Source organism: Glandiceps talaboti, chromosome 5 (genome assembly GCF_964340395.1).
Source record: "Glandiceps talaboti chromosome 5, keGlaTala1.1, whole genome shotgun sequence".
Classification (NCBI taxonomy): domain Eukaryota; kingdom Metazoa; phylum Hemichordata; class Enteropneusta; family Spengelidae; genus Glandiceps; species Glandiceps talaboti.
Window position 1 is genome coordinate 11,155,001 of NC_135553.1, and position 22,500 is coordinate 11,177,500.

The 22,500-nt window shown below is 35.1% G+C and overlaps 2 protein-coding genes across 3 annotated transcripts in view; one reads left to right on the forward strand and one right to left on the reverse strand.

Annotated features, from left to right (window-relative positions):
* LOC144435160 (ADP-ribosylation factor-like protein 6-interacting protein 1) overlaps positions 1-22,500 on the forward strand; it is a 54,282-nt gene that overhangs the window by 9,631 nt on the left and 22,151 nt on the right. Inside the window, exon 5 of one of the 2 annotated variants that reach the window (XM_078123728.1) lies at positions 1-2,839. This exon is cut by the window's left edge and continues 2,696 nt beyond it. The exons of the other annotated variant lie outside the window; for it this stretch is intronic. The gene's annotated coding sequence lies outside the window, so the exon portion shown is untranslated. Of the gene's footprint in view, positions 2,840-22,500 lie in introns of those variants that run through there. 2 annotated transcript variants of the gene reach the window in all.
* LOC144435734 (putative flavin-containing monoamine oxidase A) lies at positions 4,199-21,554 on the reverse strand. The gene is made up of 11 exons (XM_078124344.1): positions 21,226-21,554; positions 17,882-17,969; positions 17,085-17,259; positions 16,484-16,598; positions 15,674-15,831; positions 15,057-15,237; positions 14,307-14,407; positions 13,782-13,952; positions 12,969-13,055; positions 12,238-12,338; positions 4,199-5,105 (listed from the first exon to the last, which is right to left on the reverse strand). Exons 1-11 carry the CDS (start codon positions 21,401-21,403, stop codon positions 4,802-4,804), a joined length of 1,659 nt encoding a protein of 552 aa, XP_077980470.1. The 5' UTR covers positions 21,404-21,554; the 3' UTR covers positions 4,199-4,801.

Genomic DNA, 22,500 nt, shown 5'->3' on the forward strand with positions numbered 1-22,500 from the left:
TTTCTGTGCTAACGCATACCCGGACACAAACTTTGGCATTGGTTTTGATAGTTTGAGATAGTAAGACCAGATTGGCTAAAAACATTTTTGACATCTGCATCACACAAACCAAAACAGCCAAGAACCAGAGTCAAATAATAAGTACATTATTGTTACCAGCGTAACTTTTAGAGGCTGCCATTTTGGTAAAATAGGGTAATTTTTGAGTGTAATGTTTACAGAGTAACTGTCCGTAATTGTTAAGTGGTCTTATGGTTTACATGCTACAAAGCAACCATAGTTTTTATTTGATATTTGATATAAAACTTAGCTGATATGCGGCTAGACAGTCTGTAAATATGGTGTGTCGTACCACTTCATCAATCACCACTCGTGACCCACGAGTTTGGAACGACACAACATATCTTACATTCTAACACACAGGTACTACTGAAAAATAGTAAACCCCCATTGGTAGAATACTTTTACATAGTGAAGAAACTGCTAAAAAGTAATTTACACACATAACATAGCATGGTATTGATAAGTTTTCATTTTTTTTGTATTGTACATATTTCAAACTTGCGCATAGCCTGTAGATAAACAAAATTTATACATAATTCTAGTAAGTTTATTTTAGTAATAATTACATGTGGTACAAAGTTTTGCCAAGTCGCATTCTTCATGCCGGCATTGTATAGACCAATATTATAGCATTGACCATTCATTCATTGGTGTTTTAATTAATGTACAATGTAGTACCATGGCAGGGATACCCTTAGATATTAAGTAGTTAATTTAAAACGTTGTTTTCAGTACAGTGACGTGATTGGCATGTTTGAAGCCATCAATTTGCACATTTCAGATTAAAATTGGTAATAATTAGCATTATTGGAATATTTTGTAGTGTATTAAATATAATGTGTGATTCATATATAGATCATTATTATCATATTTTATCATATATTTGGCTTTGCTTTGATATCTTTTTATCGCATGTGGTGATGATCTGTTAAATTTTACATTATCGGTTATATAAACATACACCACTTGGATGCATGTCATATCTGTTGTCATGGTTCTTGCCACCCCCTTGTCATTATATATATATTAATAATTATAATTATGATCAATTGGTATTTCTGTGTATGATTAATTTGCTGGTACTATTTACCTTTTTAATTTTCATCATCATCATCATCATCATTATTATTATCAGTACTGTTTATATGTTAAAGGAAAGGACGCCATGGTTTTTGTGAATTCACTTTGTTTCATAAAAAGTTAGATGTTAAAAATGTTTCATTCATCAGTACAGAGTTGGCATCGATGCGAATTCAGATTGAAGGGACATACAAGACTAGTAAGGCAACTTCCATTACATTGACAATGTTAACAAACCTTTACAATTATAATAACTATATTACTAGAAAGCTGTCAATATGTTATGCGTTACCACTAAATGGTCCATACCTCATTTCCACCCATGTTCGAATTGATACCAACGTCGTACCGATAGGTGAAAGTGAATGAAACTAATGCATTATTTGATCTTATTTAGCTTCCAAGTTTTTATCAAACAATGTGAATTTTCAACGTATCCTTCCCATTTAATGACCATGGACCTTTCTACTTCTGATCAGATTTTTGTTGTTTCTTATGACATTTGTAATCTTCAAAGATAAAAAACTTGTGACGAGCAAAAACGTTGTTTGTTTGTTTGTTTGGGAGATATCCCAAGGGATAAAGTACAAAAATGTGATTAGGAAGTTGTTCTGAACAGAAAACTTTTAAATTAATATCTGTATGAAAATGGCTATTTTGTACGACTACACTTCTTGAATTTTCTTTCTATGACTTGTGTTTTATTTAGTATCTATGTAGTTTAACTTGCATGGAATTATGTATTATTGAAATTTTTTTTTATTGACAACCATGCTGTGCTGAATATGCTATGGATAGAATTACTTTGATTTCTGTGATTTTTGTTGGCCTCAGCTTTCCTAACTTTATAGTTTTCAAAGACATATTCTATCTCTAGTTTCTGCTTTTTGAAGCAGAAAAAAAATGGTTTGTATCTTTTACTATCCCCTTAACTTCAAAAACGGTGTAACTTTTACTATCTTCTTAAAATCACAGTTCCTAATAGGTATGCAATGGTCCTAATCTTAGCAATGTGTTTGTTATGGGGAACCCCCAACATAGAACTCATTGCATAAGTTAGCTAGAAATTTAAAGAATCAGTGATGGTCATGGATTTGGTCATTCCTGTACTTATAAGACAGGGAAAGGGTACAGAATGAGGGAAATATCTGGATTCAAAATTGCAACTTTGAAAAAGTAAAAAATTCTGTTCGTTGATTGGAAGACAGCGTTACTGTACAAGTTTATTGTAATGCTAAGTATAGACTGTAGAGGGAAGAGACTCAGGTGTGAATACTTTCTGTGAATGAAAACCTAAACTGAAAGCTGTGATTTTCCTGAAATATCCTAGACTGAGATTAGTCATTGAGGGCACTCTTTTAAAATGCTCCCTGTATACAACTAAAAGTATGAAGTGCCGTTTTCATAATTAATTGTGCAGTATGGGAGACAATTAAAAGAACAGCCATGAGTAATGGGGAGCCTTTGACAGAACACCCCATGATGACAAATCTTTTCAGTCGAGTAATACTCAACATTCTTTCCAACATTTTAAATATATTTATGTTGTGTTTTAAAGTATGGCTTTTTTGTGAATTATTAAGATTGATAACATTTTGAAGTTGAATTGTTTCAAAATTAATAACATTTTGAGTGGTATAGAAATAAGGTTTCAGTGTGCATTGGTTTATCAAGAGAACAAAATAAAAATACATAATTTGGTCTTTGATCATTGTGTGTCAGTGTCTGTCTTTTGTATGCAAATCACTTGATTTGCATATATATTCAAATCACTCAATTTGCATAAATATTCAAATCGCTTGATTTGCATGAACACATTTTTTTTTTCACTTTATACTTGCCCTCAGCCTTACCACTGATGGCTCACTGCCAAGTGAGAGTCTGGGGCATTGCATGAGGTTAACCCATATTGTAAAGGAACATGGTTGCTATGGGGATCTGGGACTGCTGCTATTCTTCGTTTTTACTTCTTTCCTTTCATCTTGTTGGATAGATATTGATATTGGAAGTATGATGTAGAGTATGTGAGACATTTTATTTTGCTGAATGCTATTATTAGGCTGGCCAACATGGCTTTTGTTTAGTTTTGCTGAATACCAGCATTAGCCCATGTACATGTATTACTGGGCAGGATCTCACAATCTGCACAATACAGTTGATGATGAAGTACTCTGATCTTAAAAATTAAATGATGACTCGACAGATAACTACTGGTGTACTACATTTATAAACCATATTAATACCATGTGTAGAGTCACGATGGGGGAATGGTTAGAGTGGCTGACTTGGAATCTGCAGGTTACCAGTTGCTGCCGTTTGTTTCTGAATGGCTAAAGTCCTTGGACAAGATTTGAACCACGATTGTGGCCAAGTCAACCCAGCTGTATAATTGGGGACCTGGTGGGATAGAGGTTGCAATGTGAATGCTTTAATCATATGTGCTTATAGAGGCTGCAATGGTATGCTCCCCAGCAGGGAGTTGAGGAAGTAAAGGGCTGTTGTGCTAAATCCGTGCCAAGGATAATAATTGTAAAGCGCTTGGAGCACAAAGTGTGAAATTGCCATATAAAAATCAGCATTATCATTATTATTATGTATGCTTCCTGTGACAAATGACCACTGTGACCTGGTTTGTATGTCAATGTGAGCGTATGTGAAAATAAGAGATGCGGACACATTTGTACAATGACTTGAATGAACATATCACCAAGTCAGATTTAAAGTTATGATAAAATCTACATTACATTTGTATATTCTGAGTAGTCCCCCAGGTTGACATATATTATGGATTTGGGCTCACTGTGTCTGCATGAGCAAGTGGGCATAATGGCCATGGTCTACTTGTAAAATCGGTGCTGTATTGCATACAGAGGGTCAAGGTTACCAGATAACAGATGTCCCCTTCATGTCAAAAATGTCATTTCCATTTTACAAAATGAAATCAAATCATTTGAAGCATAAATGCATGCACTCAAAGTGATCCAAAGGACTTTAATTGACTTTAATATAGCATTTACAGTTGGCAAAACAATGACACTTTGAATACATTTGTCTTCTGGCATTGTTAGAACAGTCGATTGTATACTGGTAGTATGGATTTCCTCGGCATTTCTTTATAAAACAAACTGTCTTCCAATCGTTTATCAGTTATATCTGATGTACTAGGTTTGAGTTATGAGTTGCAAAATGATGGGTAAGTATGCTTCAGTATGTAGAATTTGTCACAAAAATTATCCAAACATTTATACACTCAGTTTGTGCCCATGTAATTGAATGATCATGAAAATAATTGGTTGCTGTACTCATAACAAAGAAATTATCAAAATTCTAGACAATTTGAATATATATATATACCATCGATCTGTACCACCCAGTAAATGTAAACAGATTGACAAGTTTATTTTCAGACCATCACAATGTTTTTTATAATCACTTAATCATCAATTTCAGCTTTACCAGACTCCCCCATATACCAACAGCCCCAAGCAGGAAACACTAACCATCAACAATGTGTTTTTATCCAAATTTGAATTAAGTACACGTGTAGATGTTTGCGACACCTATTCATATATTTTACATAATGAGTTTTCCATCCTCGGCTAGCATGGATGGATCTTCAGTGCTGTCCAAAGATGGCTACACACACACAGACAGTCTACTACTCTTGTACAATTGAGACGATGACGTTCCTTTTATAGTAAAGAAAGAAACACACACCAGCCAAAACAGAACCGATAATGACATGATAGGCAGTCTTTTTCAGTGATGTCACCGACAGGGAGCAGGAAGTCTTGGGTTGTGTGTCATCACTGAAGGAAGTTATTTTCTTAAGATCAGTATCGCTGACTAAGTGAGGTTTGGTATCCGATAAAATTTCCAGAGCCGCTCTCATCCCGGATTGCACAGCACCACTGAGGAAGCCTACACCAATCGTTGCAGACTCAGTACCAGCCCAATGTATTCTACAGAGAGATATATATTTGAAATACAATAATGTGGTGAAAACTGGACATCAAATTACAAATATGGACCAATTTGGTGATTTCAATCATTTGATGTAAATTAAACGAATGCCTGAATCACCGTGTTTGTCAAGTTAAATTTAAGTTGCTAAAATTGAGAAATCCTAATAACCTTTTTAGTCAAAAAGCAATGGGTATTTAAAGTTGTCATACCCTTACACCTTTCATTGTGTAACACATCACCACATACATGTACATATACATACACATACACACATAAACACCCCCCCCCACACACACACGCGCGCACACACACAAATACAATACAACACAATACAATACAATACAATACAATACAATACACACATAAATATATACAAGCATACACATATACATACACTAATACAAAAATACCAATACAATGACATTATCGAAACAGAAGATGGAATAATTATGTCATTTTCTAAACTCTATAATATTAAAGAGAGGGAGACTCCCCTAAATTATTTCAATAACTCTTGTAATACACTAACAGATAGAAAGAAATATGTTCACCTTATGAGTAGTAAAGACATTGATATCATATCTGATCTTGCTAGATACATTCTTAAACTGCTTTTGACAAAGAAAAAAAAGCTTGAAATCAGCTGTGTTAATATAAATTTGCATTACTGGGACAAGCCATTAGCCAAGCAAGTGGACTTGTTATCAAAGAGTACCAATATTTACACATGTGATGATGGGCTCTTACATATTACACAAGTAAACAGCTGTAAAACCTCTATTCGGCCGTCTGCATGGACTGCAATTGAGGCAAACCTTATGTCCGTCTTATATCAGTTGTTATCAATTTATTAGGCTATTATAAGTAACGCTACAAACAGCTTTAGAGATGCAAACAACTTTTATGACACCCGTTTTCGCCAGGCAAGTCTGCGGGTTTGTTGCACTTGGACCGCTAATGGTTTGTGACTGTCATGGACATTCTCCATCATACATCTGGTTGGCCTTGGTAAGGTCACAGACATAGGAATTGTTTTTCTTTTCTCTGACTTTTTGTCTGTTTGTAAGGCATTTTTGTGAAAGCATTTTGTGATATTCATTTGACTACTTATTTATTTATTTTTTTGTGTTGATCGACGCCTCTGAGGACAAGATTTTTAATAAAGTTGTTATTGTTATTATAATTACAAATACACAAATTACATACACACTAAAGACACATATATACTCATAAATACTCATAAACAGACACATATACACATATACACACATGCACACACAACAAACAAACAAACAAACAAACAAACACAAAGAAGAAGCAAAACTCTATATCAAAGTTCTCATTTATTCAGATCTGCAACTAAAAATGTAAATAATTATTTGGTCACTATTAACACATTTAATTTAAGCAAGTTTATCACTGCATGATTCTCAACTAATCTGGTTTCATATTTTGATATCATTCTATTCAACTCCTACTAGGCTACAATATGATCAGAATCCAATACTCTATTTTCCTGATTCCCATCACTGCTACAAAAAAGTGATCCTTTTTGGTTGTAATATGTTTTACAAATACATGAGGTATACTGTTAAAAGAAATGTGTCAACTTCTTCTCAAAATATTGACATAACTTTGTTACCATTGAAAGGAATGTTATTGATAATGTGTGTTTAAGTCATTCATATGAAATCATTATGAGAATTAATAAGTAAATATATATATATATATATATATATATATATATATATATATATATATATATATATATATATATATACATATAATTTCATTCTTCTTTCGCCAAGTAGAGTGCTCAATCACCTTGGAGAGCTATCATACATACAAATGAAAGAAGACGAGTCTGATATTACATAGTGGAATTACACTACGGACCGTTTCACGTAACCTTTGTTGTCAATCTTTTTGTGTACACACAGCCGTCAGTGAATACACATAAGTTATGTACTTAAAGCAGGATGTATAACGAACCAACACTATTAAACCACACTATTACACCTGACGATCCTTCGGGTGAAACGGTCCGTAGTGTAATTCCACTATGTAATATCAGACTCGTCTTCTTTCATTTGTATGTATATATATATATATATATATATATATATATATATATATATATATATATATATATATATATATATATATATATATATATATATATATATATATATATATACAAAACTATTACGCTCTGCCACTGCGGTATAGAGCACTGTCTTAGCAGATTGATACTCACCGAGTTATATATATATATATATATATATATATATATATATATATATATATATATATATATATATATATATATATATATATATATATATATATATATATATATATATATATATATATACTAATTCAGTGTAAGAGGTAAGTCATAAACTGAAGGAAAAGCGCTCAATACTGAGAAGTAGAGCTGTATTACACAAAATACACAAGTTATGGTACGGAGCCGTTACTCAGAGTTTCACGCTTGAATGCGATCTTCGGACGACTAAATTTTAACGGAAATTCAAGTGATGGAATTCGAACTCGCAGAAGAACTGGTACCCGGATGTGATGCGCGTTGAGGTTTGACATGGTGGAATGAAAGAATGTATTTGTTTTCATGGCGGCACTTTGAAATCAGTTCTGATCGTTTATTAAGGAGTCCCAATTTATTTGCACTGATGATGAACATCTTCTCTGTAAGACACAGGTTGCACCTTTTTGTTGCATTAGAGTAGGCGGCTGCATGGGCAATGATAGCCCAGTTGATGGAATACTGGTGGCCCGACTCCTTTATTTTCCAGACACACTTTGAAAGTTCAGTACAATTTCCATATTTGTTATTGGCGAAAGAACACTTGTGGTTGCCGTAACGCGTTTTGAAGCTGTTTTCTGTTGAGCCAATGTAGGATTTAGTATCTCTGTTGTTTATTTTGACCTGGGCTCTGTAGACGATATTATCTGATCGGCATTTCCCATCAAGCGGGCAAGTTGATTTATCACGACAGTTGCATGTCCCTATGGGAGCTTCATTTCCGCGTTTAAGGATCATAGTATTGTGAGCTTTGATGATGGAAGCCATGTTATTCATACAACTGTAGCTCATTTTCACATTCCCCTTGTTGAAAATTTTATGTAACTTGTGCTCCTTAGGGAAGTGACGGCCAAGAAGTTGGAGGAAAATTCTCCCGATGTTATTGCTTACGTTTTGACTGTATGGGGGATTAAACCAATATCAATATATATATAGACAACGTGTACTACCTTAAAAAACACTGTAAAAACAAACTACAGGGATTTGTCACAATTCACTGTTCAAAGCGATACCAACATGTCTCTAATCAAACCTAATAGTAGTCTGTAAGGTATGCCATGACAGAGTGCCCTCACACATCAGTCATTGGAGAGAGGAGACCAGTGAGGGTGGAGTGACAGGACGTATCTTACAGTCTAAGGCTTATAAAATTGTTCATTTGTAGCAAAGATTGTAGACCAACAAATTAATATTACATACGGTCAGTAGCTACTATGTCAATATTTACTTATTTTGATGTTTACCATTATAATAATTGTGAGCTGGTGATATGTGATATGTTCACTATTAATACTAGCATGTTTACTGCGCTGTTGAGATACACCGTTCACTAGCTGGTCGTACCTCCTAGCCATTGTATTCTCCACTTGCATTGAGAAAATATTCAATCGATTCACATAGCCACACCGCCAAAAGTCGTTATCATGATTACCCAGCACATGTAGGGTTGAAGTTACATGAAACATAATGTATGTAAATGACATGTCGATTACCACATCAAGTACCATAACATGTGTATATTGGTTTATTTGGTGAAATTTTCAAATCGTTATTATCAGTTTTGACAGTGTAATCATTACAAGCAGAGAATTTGAGGTCTAGGAGGTACAACCAGCTAACAATGTATCTCAACTCAAGTCTGTTGTGGTATGTATATTTACTGTTACAACCAAAATCACTTATATTACTTCTTTGTATTTTTTTAAAATATTTTTTTTTGTAATTTGACTATGGTAGAACATTTTTTATTTGATTTTAAGTGTCCTGAGTTCATTTTGTATCAGCATTGATTTCATAATTGGACAACGGTAAAGCATTTTTTATATTGTCCTGGGTTGATTGCATCACAGAATTGATTTAATCCTCTGCAACTACGTGAGGTTTGAGAATTGTTAGGACTTCATTTGCAGCACGCTGGCCAGCCTGAACTGCACCACTTAAGAAACCAACACATTGTGTCGCTGTCTCTGTGCCTGCCCAGTGTAATCTGTAGGTTAAAGGAAGGATAGAGTAGAGTTGGACAGCAGTATATAAAGAAAGAGAGAACAGGGTGCTAAAGTAGCAGAGGAAAATGCCATCAAAGTTTGATGACACTATTTTGATTTTCGTTACAAATTTCTGACAAATTGTTAAACAGATTTTACAAATTGATAAACTGACAAAATAGCAGATAAAAGCAATTAATATGAATAGGTTGAACAAAAACATAAGGTTTTTGTAATTTTTTAATGAATTTACAGATTTTGTGAAATTTGGAATCACTGGTTGAATGCAGACAGTTGACACAAGGGGTTGAGAATAGAAGGGTGTATTGAGAGTTTTACTAACTTTACAGATTAAGTGACTAGAAGGAAGTGGGTAATGTACACAAATGATATGTTTGTCACAAATATGATGGATTGTAAAATGAATGAATGGAACAAGAAAAGACAGACTATGAATGGTGAATGGTGAATGGTTAAAAGGATATCTTGTGATGTTTAATAACAATGTCAAGGTTAAATAAACTACAATGCATTGGTCTTCACTTTCACCTTATCTATATGCGACTAGCATTGATTCAAACGTAGGCCGAAGTCACATCTGGACATTGCTTGACAACGAATGTTATATGTGTTATCAAATGTTTCTAACATTATACGGTACTTGTACGACTATACATGCAGTCGACAATATGTTTAATGGAACTGCTCTAGCAAGATATATACATCACTTCCGCCTTAATTAGGATTGATGCCAACTATGTAGTGATGAGTGAAAGTGAATGAAATTGACGTATTTTGTCTCGTTTAAATAGAAGTTTTTACTAAACATAGTAAATTCACATTGTATACCCTTTCAATAGATTGCAAAGCATTACCTAAAGCAGCATACAGCAAGTGTATTTTCTTTCTATTGACAAACTTTTCTTATCAAGAACATCAAAATATGCACCATCTATGTAATGTCAATTAACTTCCCTTTACTTTTATACAAGTTCATTCTTGCCAAGAAAATTTTATGTGACTGATTTCTATTTGCTAAAATTTTGTTGTTGTGAAAATTGCTTTTTTTTCACCTAATATATATCGTCATCCTTGGCTACAATGTCAGGTTTAATCATAGCTAGGACTTCACTTGCAGCACGCTGGCCAGCTTGTACTGCACCACTCAAGTACCCAACACACTGTGTAGCAGTTTCAGTGCCTGCCCAGTGTAATCTGCAGATATGGATACAATGCGACAGTAAGACAATAAAAGTGATTCAGAAGTAAAATGTTATGGACCCAATTCAGTGTTTCAGACAAAAACTTAACAAAGGCTCCATAGCTGTAACTGGAGCATATTTTTTCATTAGATAAAACTGATATGTTTGATGACACTTCACTTGTAAAAGACATTTGAACATTGTACTTATAATGCACACATCCATACAAAAATGCAGACACCAACATACACAAATAAACAGACACACACACACACATACAGACCAACATAGATATAAACATCCACACACACACACATCCACACACACACACACACACACACACACACACACACACACACACACACACACACACACACACACACACAAACTACACAATGACAACACCTTGTTTATGGTGCTCCATAACTGCAGACACAACATCAATACATCAAAACATAATAATTATTTTTAACATACTTATGTAAATATGTTCTATGTTTGTCTTAGTGTAGTTCTGTACACACCTGCACTGACCTTTTCACCTTCACAACTAAGTACCCTCATAATAATCATTTTAAGACAAAAATAACTGTAATACACTACATCAATGAGGTAAAATACATACACACACAATATTACACAATACATGTAACCATGTCATCAATTAAGTAACATCTCTAATCACAGGAATATTAATCATCTAATTTGGTAATTTTCTGAGCATCGCAGTACAGATTATAACCAAGGTTACTTTTCACCACTGAGGGCGCTTTACAATACTTGCATATTAAAGACGGCTACTGAACAGAATCTGTATATAACTAGAACAGTGTATGCTACTAATGTTGAAGTACATGCATCATGTCTAATTTCCTGCATTGCAATTTCCAGAGGGTCATTTCACTGGACTCACAAAAGCTGCAAAAATAACATGTTGTACCACGTTTATAGCTACTAATGTATCTCTTTGTTTTCTGCCTACAACAAAGGACCAGCTATCTAGTTTGGCATATGATTAAAATTTAGGTTTAAAAACACAGTTATCAGTCAGAACTATAGAAATGGATGGTCCTGAACAAATTAATATGGCCTATAAGCGCAGTCTGTACAATATGAGGTACATTATTCAGCTAATAGTTAGTGTACAAAATATATGGAATAAAATTCATTTTTGCATAGGCACCCAAAAATAAGCACCCCAATTAACCATGGTTTCAACTTATTCCTGTACTACCTGTCGATAAAATAGACCTCAAGGTAGCATGTACAATGTCTAATTATTGGTATTTCAATAATTTTCACTGAATATAATGTTGGTTGTCTAATGGAAAAAACTAATAGTGCAGTTACAGCTAGACTTGGTGCAGGTTGAAGAGTTTATCCGGATTTACGTACTAATATTTCTACAAATTTAACTACGCAATGATTTTACTGAGCAGTTTTATAGGATATAGTGATACTCTACTCTGTTTTGTGAAAAAGTTATAAATTTGTGGTTTATATGGTATGACAGTTATAACTTGTTATTTAATATTACATCTAAAAGTTCTAAAACACACACAACAATGGGTATGTTGAAAGGCAAAAATTTATAATTCTAAACAATTGGAGATATTACCTGTCAAATGGTTTAGTCAGGGCTTCTTGAAAGTATGTTATAGCTCCTGGCATCATGACACTAACTGGACAACCACCATTGTAAGGTTCCTGGCCCCAGTCCTGAAATTAAACAGCTCATTTAGTAGTTTCATCTGAGAGCAGAGTTTTATGACTGACTTGAAAAAGATCAGGGATAGCAGTATATATGCATCATACTGTAGAGTAGTAAGGGATGTCTTAAAGTTCAAACTCACCCACCCACCCACCCACCCACTCACCAATCCTAACCAACCCACCCACTCCCTCCCCCCTCCCTCCCTTCCCCCCTCCCTCCCCCCCCCCTCCCTCTCTCTCTCTCTCTCTCTCTCTCTCTCTCTCTCTCTCTCTCTCTCTCTCTCTCTCTCTCTCTCTCTCTCTCTCTCTCTCTCTCTCTCTCTCTCTCTCTCTCTCTCTCTCTCTCTCTCTCTCTCTCTCCTCCCTCCCTCCCTCCCTCCCTCCCTCCCTCCCTCCCTCCCTCCCTCCCTCCCTCCCTCCCTCCCTCCCTCACCCACCCACCCACCCACCCACCCACTCACCCACTCACTCAATCAATCACTCAATCAATCAATCAAGTTTTTTGTTGGAGTTGGAGAGATTTTGTAAACTTTTATTTTTAAGCAAATTGGTCCAAACTTGACATTCTATTGTTCTAAGCAAGACAAAATACTATAAATTCTTTTGGTTGACCATAAGTAGTTGGAGTTATCCTACCTTTTCTGCATATTCTATGGGACTTGCTGCATTATCACCAAAGAATTCACTCAGATGTTTAAGTACTGCCTGCTTTCTTTCCTCTGCCTGAAGTATAATAGAGAAAGCAATGAAAGAGAACTGCAATAATTGCCAGCTGTAGCCAGACAGAACAATGAAGAAGAATGTTACATTTCTTGGGATAACATTAAAGGGGAGCACCACTCCACGAAATAGAGTTATTTTCATAAACTGTGGGTTCTGGAGAGTCATTTCATGATTTCATATGTCTTACAATTAATTACGATTTCAGAGAAACATCAACTTGACCTTATACCTTTAATAGGATATCTTTGCTGTGGGCTATTGCATCATGGGAGTCAGCAGAAATAATATATTCATGGTTGCACACTGAATATTTATGACTCCTGAGTGCTTATTCCCTTCAGTGTAAAACATGTCTCATGAATATTCATATTGTTCATGTTGTTTGTGTATACTAATTTGAAATGTACCGGTACAGTTTTTCTGAGTAGGTATTACAAAGGATTATTTTCAAACTTGAGCTAGCTGAGTTTTTGACATGTTTGACAATAGAGAGTGGAAAATCATTGCTCAGCAAATTTAATTTCCTAGACAAATGAAAAATGAGCAATTGAATTCCTAGCCTACAGCAGCAACTTGACTCTCTTACAGACCCACTTTGGATTAAGATGCAAATTTAGGTGTGAAAAAAAACGAGTATTTGCCAGAGTTATAGCAAAGTTGGTCCAGAGCAAAAGAATGAGCTGAATGCACGTAATCCATGTAAATTTGACATGTCTTGACACTTACTGATTTTTTACTCCACTGCCTTGACTTACTAAGGAAACCAACCAATGCTGGATTACCATTGGGACTTGTAGCATCATAAACTATACACAATGGACCACAATCATCTATTAATACAGGGTCTCCATAACTACACACCACTTCACCAGATTGTCCGTTGTCTCTCCAGAATGTCTACAGGGTAGACAAAGTATGTGTTATTGAATAAAAATAAAAAAATGAAAACTGGATGGTCTCATTGATACATAAATTTCAAAAGATTTCAAAAACATTTTGACTAGCTTTCACCTTGTTAACAAAGCATTATAAGGTCAGCCATGTATGTGTCATTGTATGTTCATAGTACACTATAAAATGTATGCAATGATGTGCATGGCTAGGATAAGATAATCTTAATCTCTATTTTTGCTGCGGTCAAACTTACAGTATTGCAAGTTGCTAGAAATTTAATGTAATTCATTTACAGTTAGTGCTTAATGCTGTATATTGCTAAAAATTCAATGTGATTCATTTACAGTTAATACTTACAGTGTTGTATGTTGCTAGAAATTTGATGAGATGTCCTACTGGCTGTCTCTGAATCAGGGACTGCTTATCTAGTGGCAATGCTGGGCTGTACTTCATACTACCTACAAGACAATGTAGAATTAATCAAAAGTTACCAACTGTATAGTATGTAGCACAGCACAATACAACTTATTGAATTCATCTGATGCAATGAGACACTTCTATGACATGTAATTATTGAAATATTAATATCTTCTTTTTTTAATTTCACACAATGCTAAATTACAATGATTATGACAAGATATATGAAAAGTGGAATGAATCAAAAACTGTGATAACATGACATGTACCATACTTTCAAATCCATGAAATATACTTAAATGTAAATATCTTCAAATTTGTTTACTTCTCAATACTAAGTTGTAACAATTATGCATCCACGATAATGTCTTTAGAACTTAATTTTAGTACTTTTGAAATTATTTTTCCATAGACATATACAGAATTTAAGAAAGTCACTGGTAGTGTTTCTTGAATCTGTTCTTCATCAAGCTCAAATTAGGAAATGTAATAAACATGTAAAATGTATAATGTACCTTACAGCCTAACGAAAAAAGTAGTTTGTTTACTAGTCAATCAAATATAGTCTGTAGATCTGAGATACACAATGTTTGGGGTGCCCTCATCCCATCAGCCTACCCCTCTATGAAATGAAACGACATATCTTACATTGAGATCACACATTGGAACCATTCTATACGTGACACTCACCTGCAAGGTGAGGAGGGGCTGCCATGATAATCCTTCTAGCCGATACAGATTTACCAGTATCTGTTGTTATGACAACCACACTGTCATCTTCCTGATTGACATGTGTTACTGGTTCATTCAACCAAACATTGTCCCTGCCAATCTTATCTGCTAATTTCTCTGATATTTGTTGAGCTCCACCCTGGGAATAAATTCATATTGATTTCATATCATTAGATATTACTCCTAAACATATAACCAGGTGAATTTTACGAGTGACATAAGGGGCACTTGAAAATAGTTTGCAGTTGGGTCAAGTACAATATACGCAGATGTGTGAGCATCCAGTTCTTGTTACCTAAAATAGAATTGTGCTACCTAGGCACATCATAAAAATAGCAATCATTTAATTTCTTGGTCAGCACCATGACTTCTGTTCCATGCATTACAACTGCATTACTAAAGGCATGCATACAAATAAGTCAGCTTCTTTGTTTTATTTTGACTCTCTAGCATGATGTACAATGTTACTAGGTACCAAGAACAGATTTTTTAAGGCACTGGTCCGGGGACCACCAACAGGTTTGTCTTTGAGCCTTACAACTACATGGATCTTCCCGAATTAAAAATCTGAATACCTTGATCTTGAACTCTTGACCTGCTCCTTCACTAGCTTCAACCAATGCAGTCAGACCCCCAGCAGAGTTGGTGTAGTATAGAAAGTAGAGAAGTGACATCTCAGTGCATTCCATGCCAAAGATGATACGTACTGCAGCATTTATGGCTTCCATGGCACCTAAGGAGAACAATCAACACTGTTACATACATGTATTCTCTCCACCTGATATGGGTATCATTTGGACATAGGCAATTTGCTGTCTAAACTCAATTATACCATGTACGAGCCAAGTTGAACAAAAAATATGGACTATATACTCTGGTCGTTCTACATGATGACAACACGCATCTATGTCACGACAATGTGTGTCTACATCACTGGTTCTGCTGTGTTCAAAATATGAGTCAAAATATTCAAAATTACCATTACTTTCCCTGGTTTTCCTTTAATATTATAGGCAGTGGGATAATTATATTATTCTCCAATATTTTTCTTCATTCAGCCAGAAAATACTCGTGACCTAAGGGTAGCAATTCATAGTGACAAAAACCTCTTATGCCACTCGTATTTCCTTGGCTGAATAAAAAAAAATATTTGGGAATAACATCTAAGTATGCTCATTTGTATTGTATTTGTATTGCACCCAGGTTTTTATTTTTTGTTTTTATCTAAACAGCCATATCCATCTATTTAACCATCTTATAACCAAGGCATCACTTGTACTGTTAATGGGATAATCTACCACATGTAATAACCATAGTTTTACTTCGTGTTTGTCTTAGTTTGCCTATAGCTTGTTTTCCACAGTCATAAAACACAGACCACTCACCTTTTGTTATCAAATGTTTCTGTTTAAAAGTTTCCACAGTCATACTGTCCCACTCTAGAGCTTTCTCTGCCTTGGCGGGATTTTCTAATGGTACCATTTTTCTCATTCTTTCTATCTGTCATTTAAAACATGTAACTACTATGTAAATGTTAACAGTTAACTATGTACAATATAAGTAAGGTGGGGAAATCATGGGTTTTTTTAAAATAAAAGATGTCAATTGCTTTGAAGGAATGTATATAAAGTCCATCTTTTTCAAGGTCAATTTCATACGGTACTTTAAATAATGCTTGTATTAAAGGGCAACGACACTCCAGGAAATAAAGATAATTTCATAAACTTTGGGTTCTGAAAAGTCATTTCATGATTTCACATCACATAAATTAATAAATAAGCATTGTTCATCTTATAAATACTCATGAGGCAACAGTGTCTACTGAAAAACAACAGAGGTGAAAAAGAGTTTAACTTTGGTATTTTTTGGCAATCGAGTGAAATTTATATGATGTGAAAACATGAAAATGACTATCCAGAACCCAAAGTTATGAAAATACCATTATTTCCTGGAGTTGTGTTCCCCTTTAATATACGTTCTACTTACCCTGTTTATCAAAAGCTGTAGATCTATCAAGGCAAATATTGACATGGATGGAATGTTAGATTTGTAAGTTCTAATTTTGGACTCGGCAATTTGCATAAATTTGATTCCTTCTGTGTACTGTTTGTAAATGTCTATTCCAAGTTCTTTAAGTAGGTCCAGGATGTGTGGTTGGGCACTGAAATGATACAATATTAGTAAAACACCAGAATTAATATCAGTATCAACAGCCACTATAATTGACTGCCCTCTAAGAGACAACGTACCCTACCTATCATTCCTTGGCCCTCTAACACCCAATATACCCTACCTAACCTACCAGTACTGTACCACTGTCCAGTCTATAGTTTTCCAAAATCCCAAGTATTCAACTTGTCAATTCCATAGCCATTCAAGATCCATAATACATCCTACTTGCCAACCCATTGTCCACCAATACCATACATCCTACCTGCCAACCTTTTATCCACCAATACCCCATACATCCTAGCAGCCAAAACATTCCCACCAACAGCCCCTACATCTTACCTGCCAACCCATTGTCCTCCAACATCCCATACATCCTACCTGCCAACCCATTGTGTACCAATACCCCATACATCCTACCTGCCAACCCATTGTCCACCAACATGCCATACATCCTACCTGCCAACCCACTGTCCACCAATACCCCATACATCCTACCTGCCAACCCACTGTCCACCAATATCCCATACATCCTACCTGCCAACCCATTGTCCACCAACATGCCATACATCCTACCTGCAACCCATTGTCCACCAATACCTCATACATCCTACCTGCCAACCCATTGTCCTCCAAGATCCCAGGCATCTTTACCATTGGCACCCTGTAATTCCACAGTCAAAGTACGGCCACCAAGACGATCTAAAAGTGAATGAAATTAATAGGTAAAAAATCTAACACCATAGTGAAAGATGGACCTTGTACTTTTATCATAATTGCTTTATATGCCAAATTTAACTACCATTTGATTACGTGCTCTAATTTTCTCTGTGCGAATGCTCGTAATGACTCAATCTTTTCTCATATGTATTACCAGTAATGTCTCATAATTCATATCTACTGCAACTACATTAAGCAAATCTCCAGTGTGATTTTACTTCACGTCATGCCATGTTAGCAACTTGCACATAACATCTTGAATGTGGTCTCATTGCTGGTATGATTACAGTGTATTGCAAGTTACCGTTAACTGGCTCTGTTTGACACAACCACTTAGAAACCAATACGGTACTGCACATTTTACACTATACGATAGCAAGATTGAATGAAATACAGTTTCTTGCAATGTTTTGTCTAAACAAAAAGAACCAACGTGCCACCATGCAGACATCAAAACATTGGCACCCATGTGATTGCGTCCAGTTGCAGTACATTTAAGAGGTCTATTTTATTCAGACAAAATGTAGCAAGAAATTGCAAAGTTGCAATTTTATTAAAAGTATAGAACATATAGTTTTTCATTAGCTTCTGCATGGTTGTATCAAACAGAGCCAGTGAACACTAACCTGCAATGCACTGTAATGGCGTCAGTGACTGGTAAGCTTACGGGGACTGTTACTTTGTCCAATTTTTGTAAATTTAGGTCAAGCAAAATACAGCATATTTTTATTAGAAATAATACAATCCTTTTAAATAGCTAAATTACAAGTCAGTGATGATAGCACTGTACGTATACACCAGATTGACATACACATGTAGAAACTTGCATATACCAATTTATCTGTAATTGTGGGCTTGCAAGTCTTCCTTAATGAACAAATACATGGTCAGGAGGGAGGGTGGGGATGGGCAGTTTACCGCAACTATTCTAAAAATAGACATTGTCTGAACCAAAGCACTGGGTGCTTGTATGTAAGGGCATTAACCTGCGTCAATATGATCAAGACTTGTCACAAAAATGAAACATTTGAGAATTATTGGTGTGTGTGTGTGTGTGTGTGTGTGTGTGTGTGTGATACATGCTTTAAATCATAAATTCAACAACAACTAAGAAAAAAAATATTTTGAAAATGTAGGTCTAGTAATACAGCTAGTGCAGGATTTCAAAGAAAAATATGAGTCGTGGGAGTGGAGAGAACAATATGATTACTAAGTTGTGTACTGTATAAACAAATACTTCAACCTATGGACTGTGTACATTGGTTACTGTCATTTCATTCATGCTGACTGACATAGATGCACGTACAGCTATAAAGTCTGTTGAACCAAAGGAAAAAAAAATTTCACACTATCAATTCATCTTGTCAATATTTGTAAACGTTATCATACTTTTGTATACATTTATGTGCCTTCCTCATAGTATTATTATTTACTTTTACTAAATAGAAATGACTATAATTTATTTCCATAATTGCCAGTGTAGTGCATCGAAGCATTCAGTATATTCATTTCGAGAACAGATTAGCTGAACATTTAGATGTTTCAAATTGGTGCACTGGCAACTGATAGACTTTTTGATTATTCTAGAGGAGTGCCTATATTCTTTATTCTGTTATTTTCATTTTTATTCATCTATTCATTCTCACACTTATCTATTTTATTTATTTATTTATTTATTTATTTATTTATTTATTTATTTATTTATTTGAGAGGATGCACTATTACATTATCAGCCACGAGTGGACAACTGAAGAATATATTATGTACTCAGTACTCAGTATCATGTTTGATAACTAGATATTATTCCCCAATATTTCTCTTCGTTCAGCCAAAGCAAATACAAGTGACCTAAGTGGCCTTTGTCACTAGACGAGTCACTAGAGAAGTAGTGACAACCCTCAGGTCACAAGTATTTTCGGGCTGAATGAAGAAAAATATCAGAGAATAACATAATCATACCATTGCCAGTAATATCAAAGAAAAAGTGGGGGAAAGTAATGGTAATTTTCAACATTTTGACTCATATTTCAAACACAGGAGAACCAGTGACATAGACACATGTTGCCGTGACGTAGAACAACCAGAGTATATATTATATATTTTTTGTTCTAAATAGCTTTTGCATTGTATGATGTGTTTCATATATTTATATATTTACATATGACTAATAACCAGTTAGAAGTCATGGATATTAATTGTTAATCTGCTACATATGCATGTCGACTAAGTCCTATGACTCATGAAGCAACAGGGTACCACAGCTAGAATAATGCACATGAAATAGAGTTTCAATTGGGATTTTCTGCGTAATCGCGAGAAAGTTATGTGATATTAAATCAGCAAATGACTCTCAACCCAAAGTGGTGTTCCCCTTGAAAAACATTTTATCAGTTTAGTATTGACTTCTGTAACTGTGTAAGTCTATATTATTCATGGGAAATCTTTGAAATTACACATCTAGTAGACTTATAGCATTGTCTTTGCAGTGATTTACAAAGGCCTGAGATTTAAACCCAAGCTCTTGTATTTACTATTTAGTGTAATCTTATATTATGGACCAAAGGGCCATAGGGGTTTTCTCAACCAGACTGTAATCCTATTAATGGGAACTGACATACCTCAACCTCAGTGGTTCAACATTATCATCAAAATCATACACCAAATGTTATGCACCAACCCGGACCCGGGCAACAACGCCCGTGTACAAACACAAATATTGACAGTGCGGCTAAAAATTTGTAGGGAATAGTTTTATGGATAGATAATACCCTCACTACCCAATGTAAGATGTTTTCTTTGTACACTAACAACCAAACGTGGTGTCGTTATCCTGGATTTGCACAAATAAACAATTTTACAACTCCAATACAGAGGCATTACGTACGTATTACATTGCACACTTTGCCTGAAGGTTATATATATATATATAAGGTGGCTGTCAGAATCGAGTTTCATACTCGTTCTGCAAGGAGAACTAATTGTAAACAAAACAAAATAAAGTCAAATAAAATATATGCAAATAAAGCGTCTGTGGCAGATTTTTCCGTTTGACAAAATTGAATGCTATATATTTACCAGATATTTTTTACTTATAGCTTTTACTGTCATGCATATTCTGTTTTCATTCATTCATATTCGTATTAATCGTAAACTAATTATTATTGTCACGAATTGAGGCCAAGGAAATGTCAACTGTATGATATGCCTTTAAAGTTTGATGGCACTGGTAAATAATTACCTTTGGCTTCTAGTACCAACACTTTGATATCAGGATCGCTCTTCTTCAGTTGGTAGGCTGCCGAAAGACCAGACAAGCCACCGCCGATAACGACAACATCGTAATCGCATGTAGTAGTGGTGGCCGTAGTCAGGTCATCTGGGGTTGCTGCAACGTTGCTTGTTTCCGTCTCTGCCATTCTTAGAACAGGGAAATCAGAAGTCGTCCCCAAATCGACGTTATGTTTCGTACCCTTGGATTGAACTGAGAATGGAATGCAAAGAGAACACTAATATTTGATCTCTAATCCGAGATAACATGTTTTACTAATAGGGGCATCATCGTGTGTTTTGATACGTACGGCAGCACGAAACTTTGACCTTTGACCCTACTATGCCGAATCTCACAAAACGACAGAGGGCGCAACGCTTTGGCAGACAAGTTTGAGTTGAACCGTGACTATAAACATCACGACCATGATCGTCATGACCTGATGTTGGTGTCATTTCAAGCCATCCCTTGATTTCCATACAATCTAAAGCTTAAGCATTTCCTTTTTGACGGATGAATCTTCCCCATTTATCCTATAGTGGAGAAGCCTTGCGGCTATCCGCGACCGTTGACTTTCAAGATCTCACTCAACGATCGGTAGATACACATAACCCGCCCATTACAGGAAATAAAAACTCGGTAGAATTCTTATGAATATAACGCTAATAGTATACGAGATATTGGGTCAAATAAGATCTTTTATATCTAACATAAAAAGTACAGCCTCACAACAGCTTTGTAAGAATGATTGATAGCGATATACGGTGTACGTAGCGTTGTTTGATAGTGGAAATAAGTCTTAATTAAAGTAAATATATATCATATGTCATGTAGACTCATACAACTGAAGGCTTTTTAAGTGATTTTATACTGTGTTTTTTTTTTCAACTGGCTTTATCCAACAAAAATAAAATACGCCTGTGCCCTAAATGTTATTCCGCCAAAAAGTTTTCGTACCAAAAGTAAATACGTTTACAGTATAGTGTCGAAGACGGAAACGTAAGGATAATATGTTGATCAGACCTAGTCTATCTACTAGACCTCGGTAATACATGTTGACGTAATTTACCTAAATAATTTACTTTACTTTACTTTAGGGCCGTGACGAATGGGATGAACATAGGAATATGTGGATTAGCAACTATAAGGGTCAAACAGATTTAAAAAAAAAAAAAAAACTCTTAGAATAATTGGCATTCATGAAGTAAATATTTGCATATCATCTTCTCTTTCTTACAATGATCT

What these genes read in the sequence shown, in the direction of transcription:
- LOC144435734 (XM_078124344.1), bottom strand. Translation starts at nt 21,403, where the DNA reads ATGGCAGAGACGGAAACAAGCAACGTTGCAGCAACCCCAGATGACCTG. An exon ending in GTTGGTACTAGAAGCCAAAG is followed by an intron (nt 17,970 to 21,225) that starts GTAATTATTTAC and finishes ATTCACTTTTAG; the next exon opens with ATCGTCTTGGTGGCCGTACT. An exon ending in CTGACTAAACCATTTGACAG is followed by an intron (nt 5,106 to 12,237) that starts GTAATATCTCCA and finishes ATCTCTCTGTAG; the next exon opens with AATACATTGGGCTGGTACTG.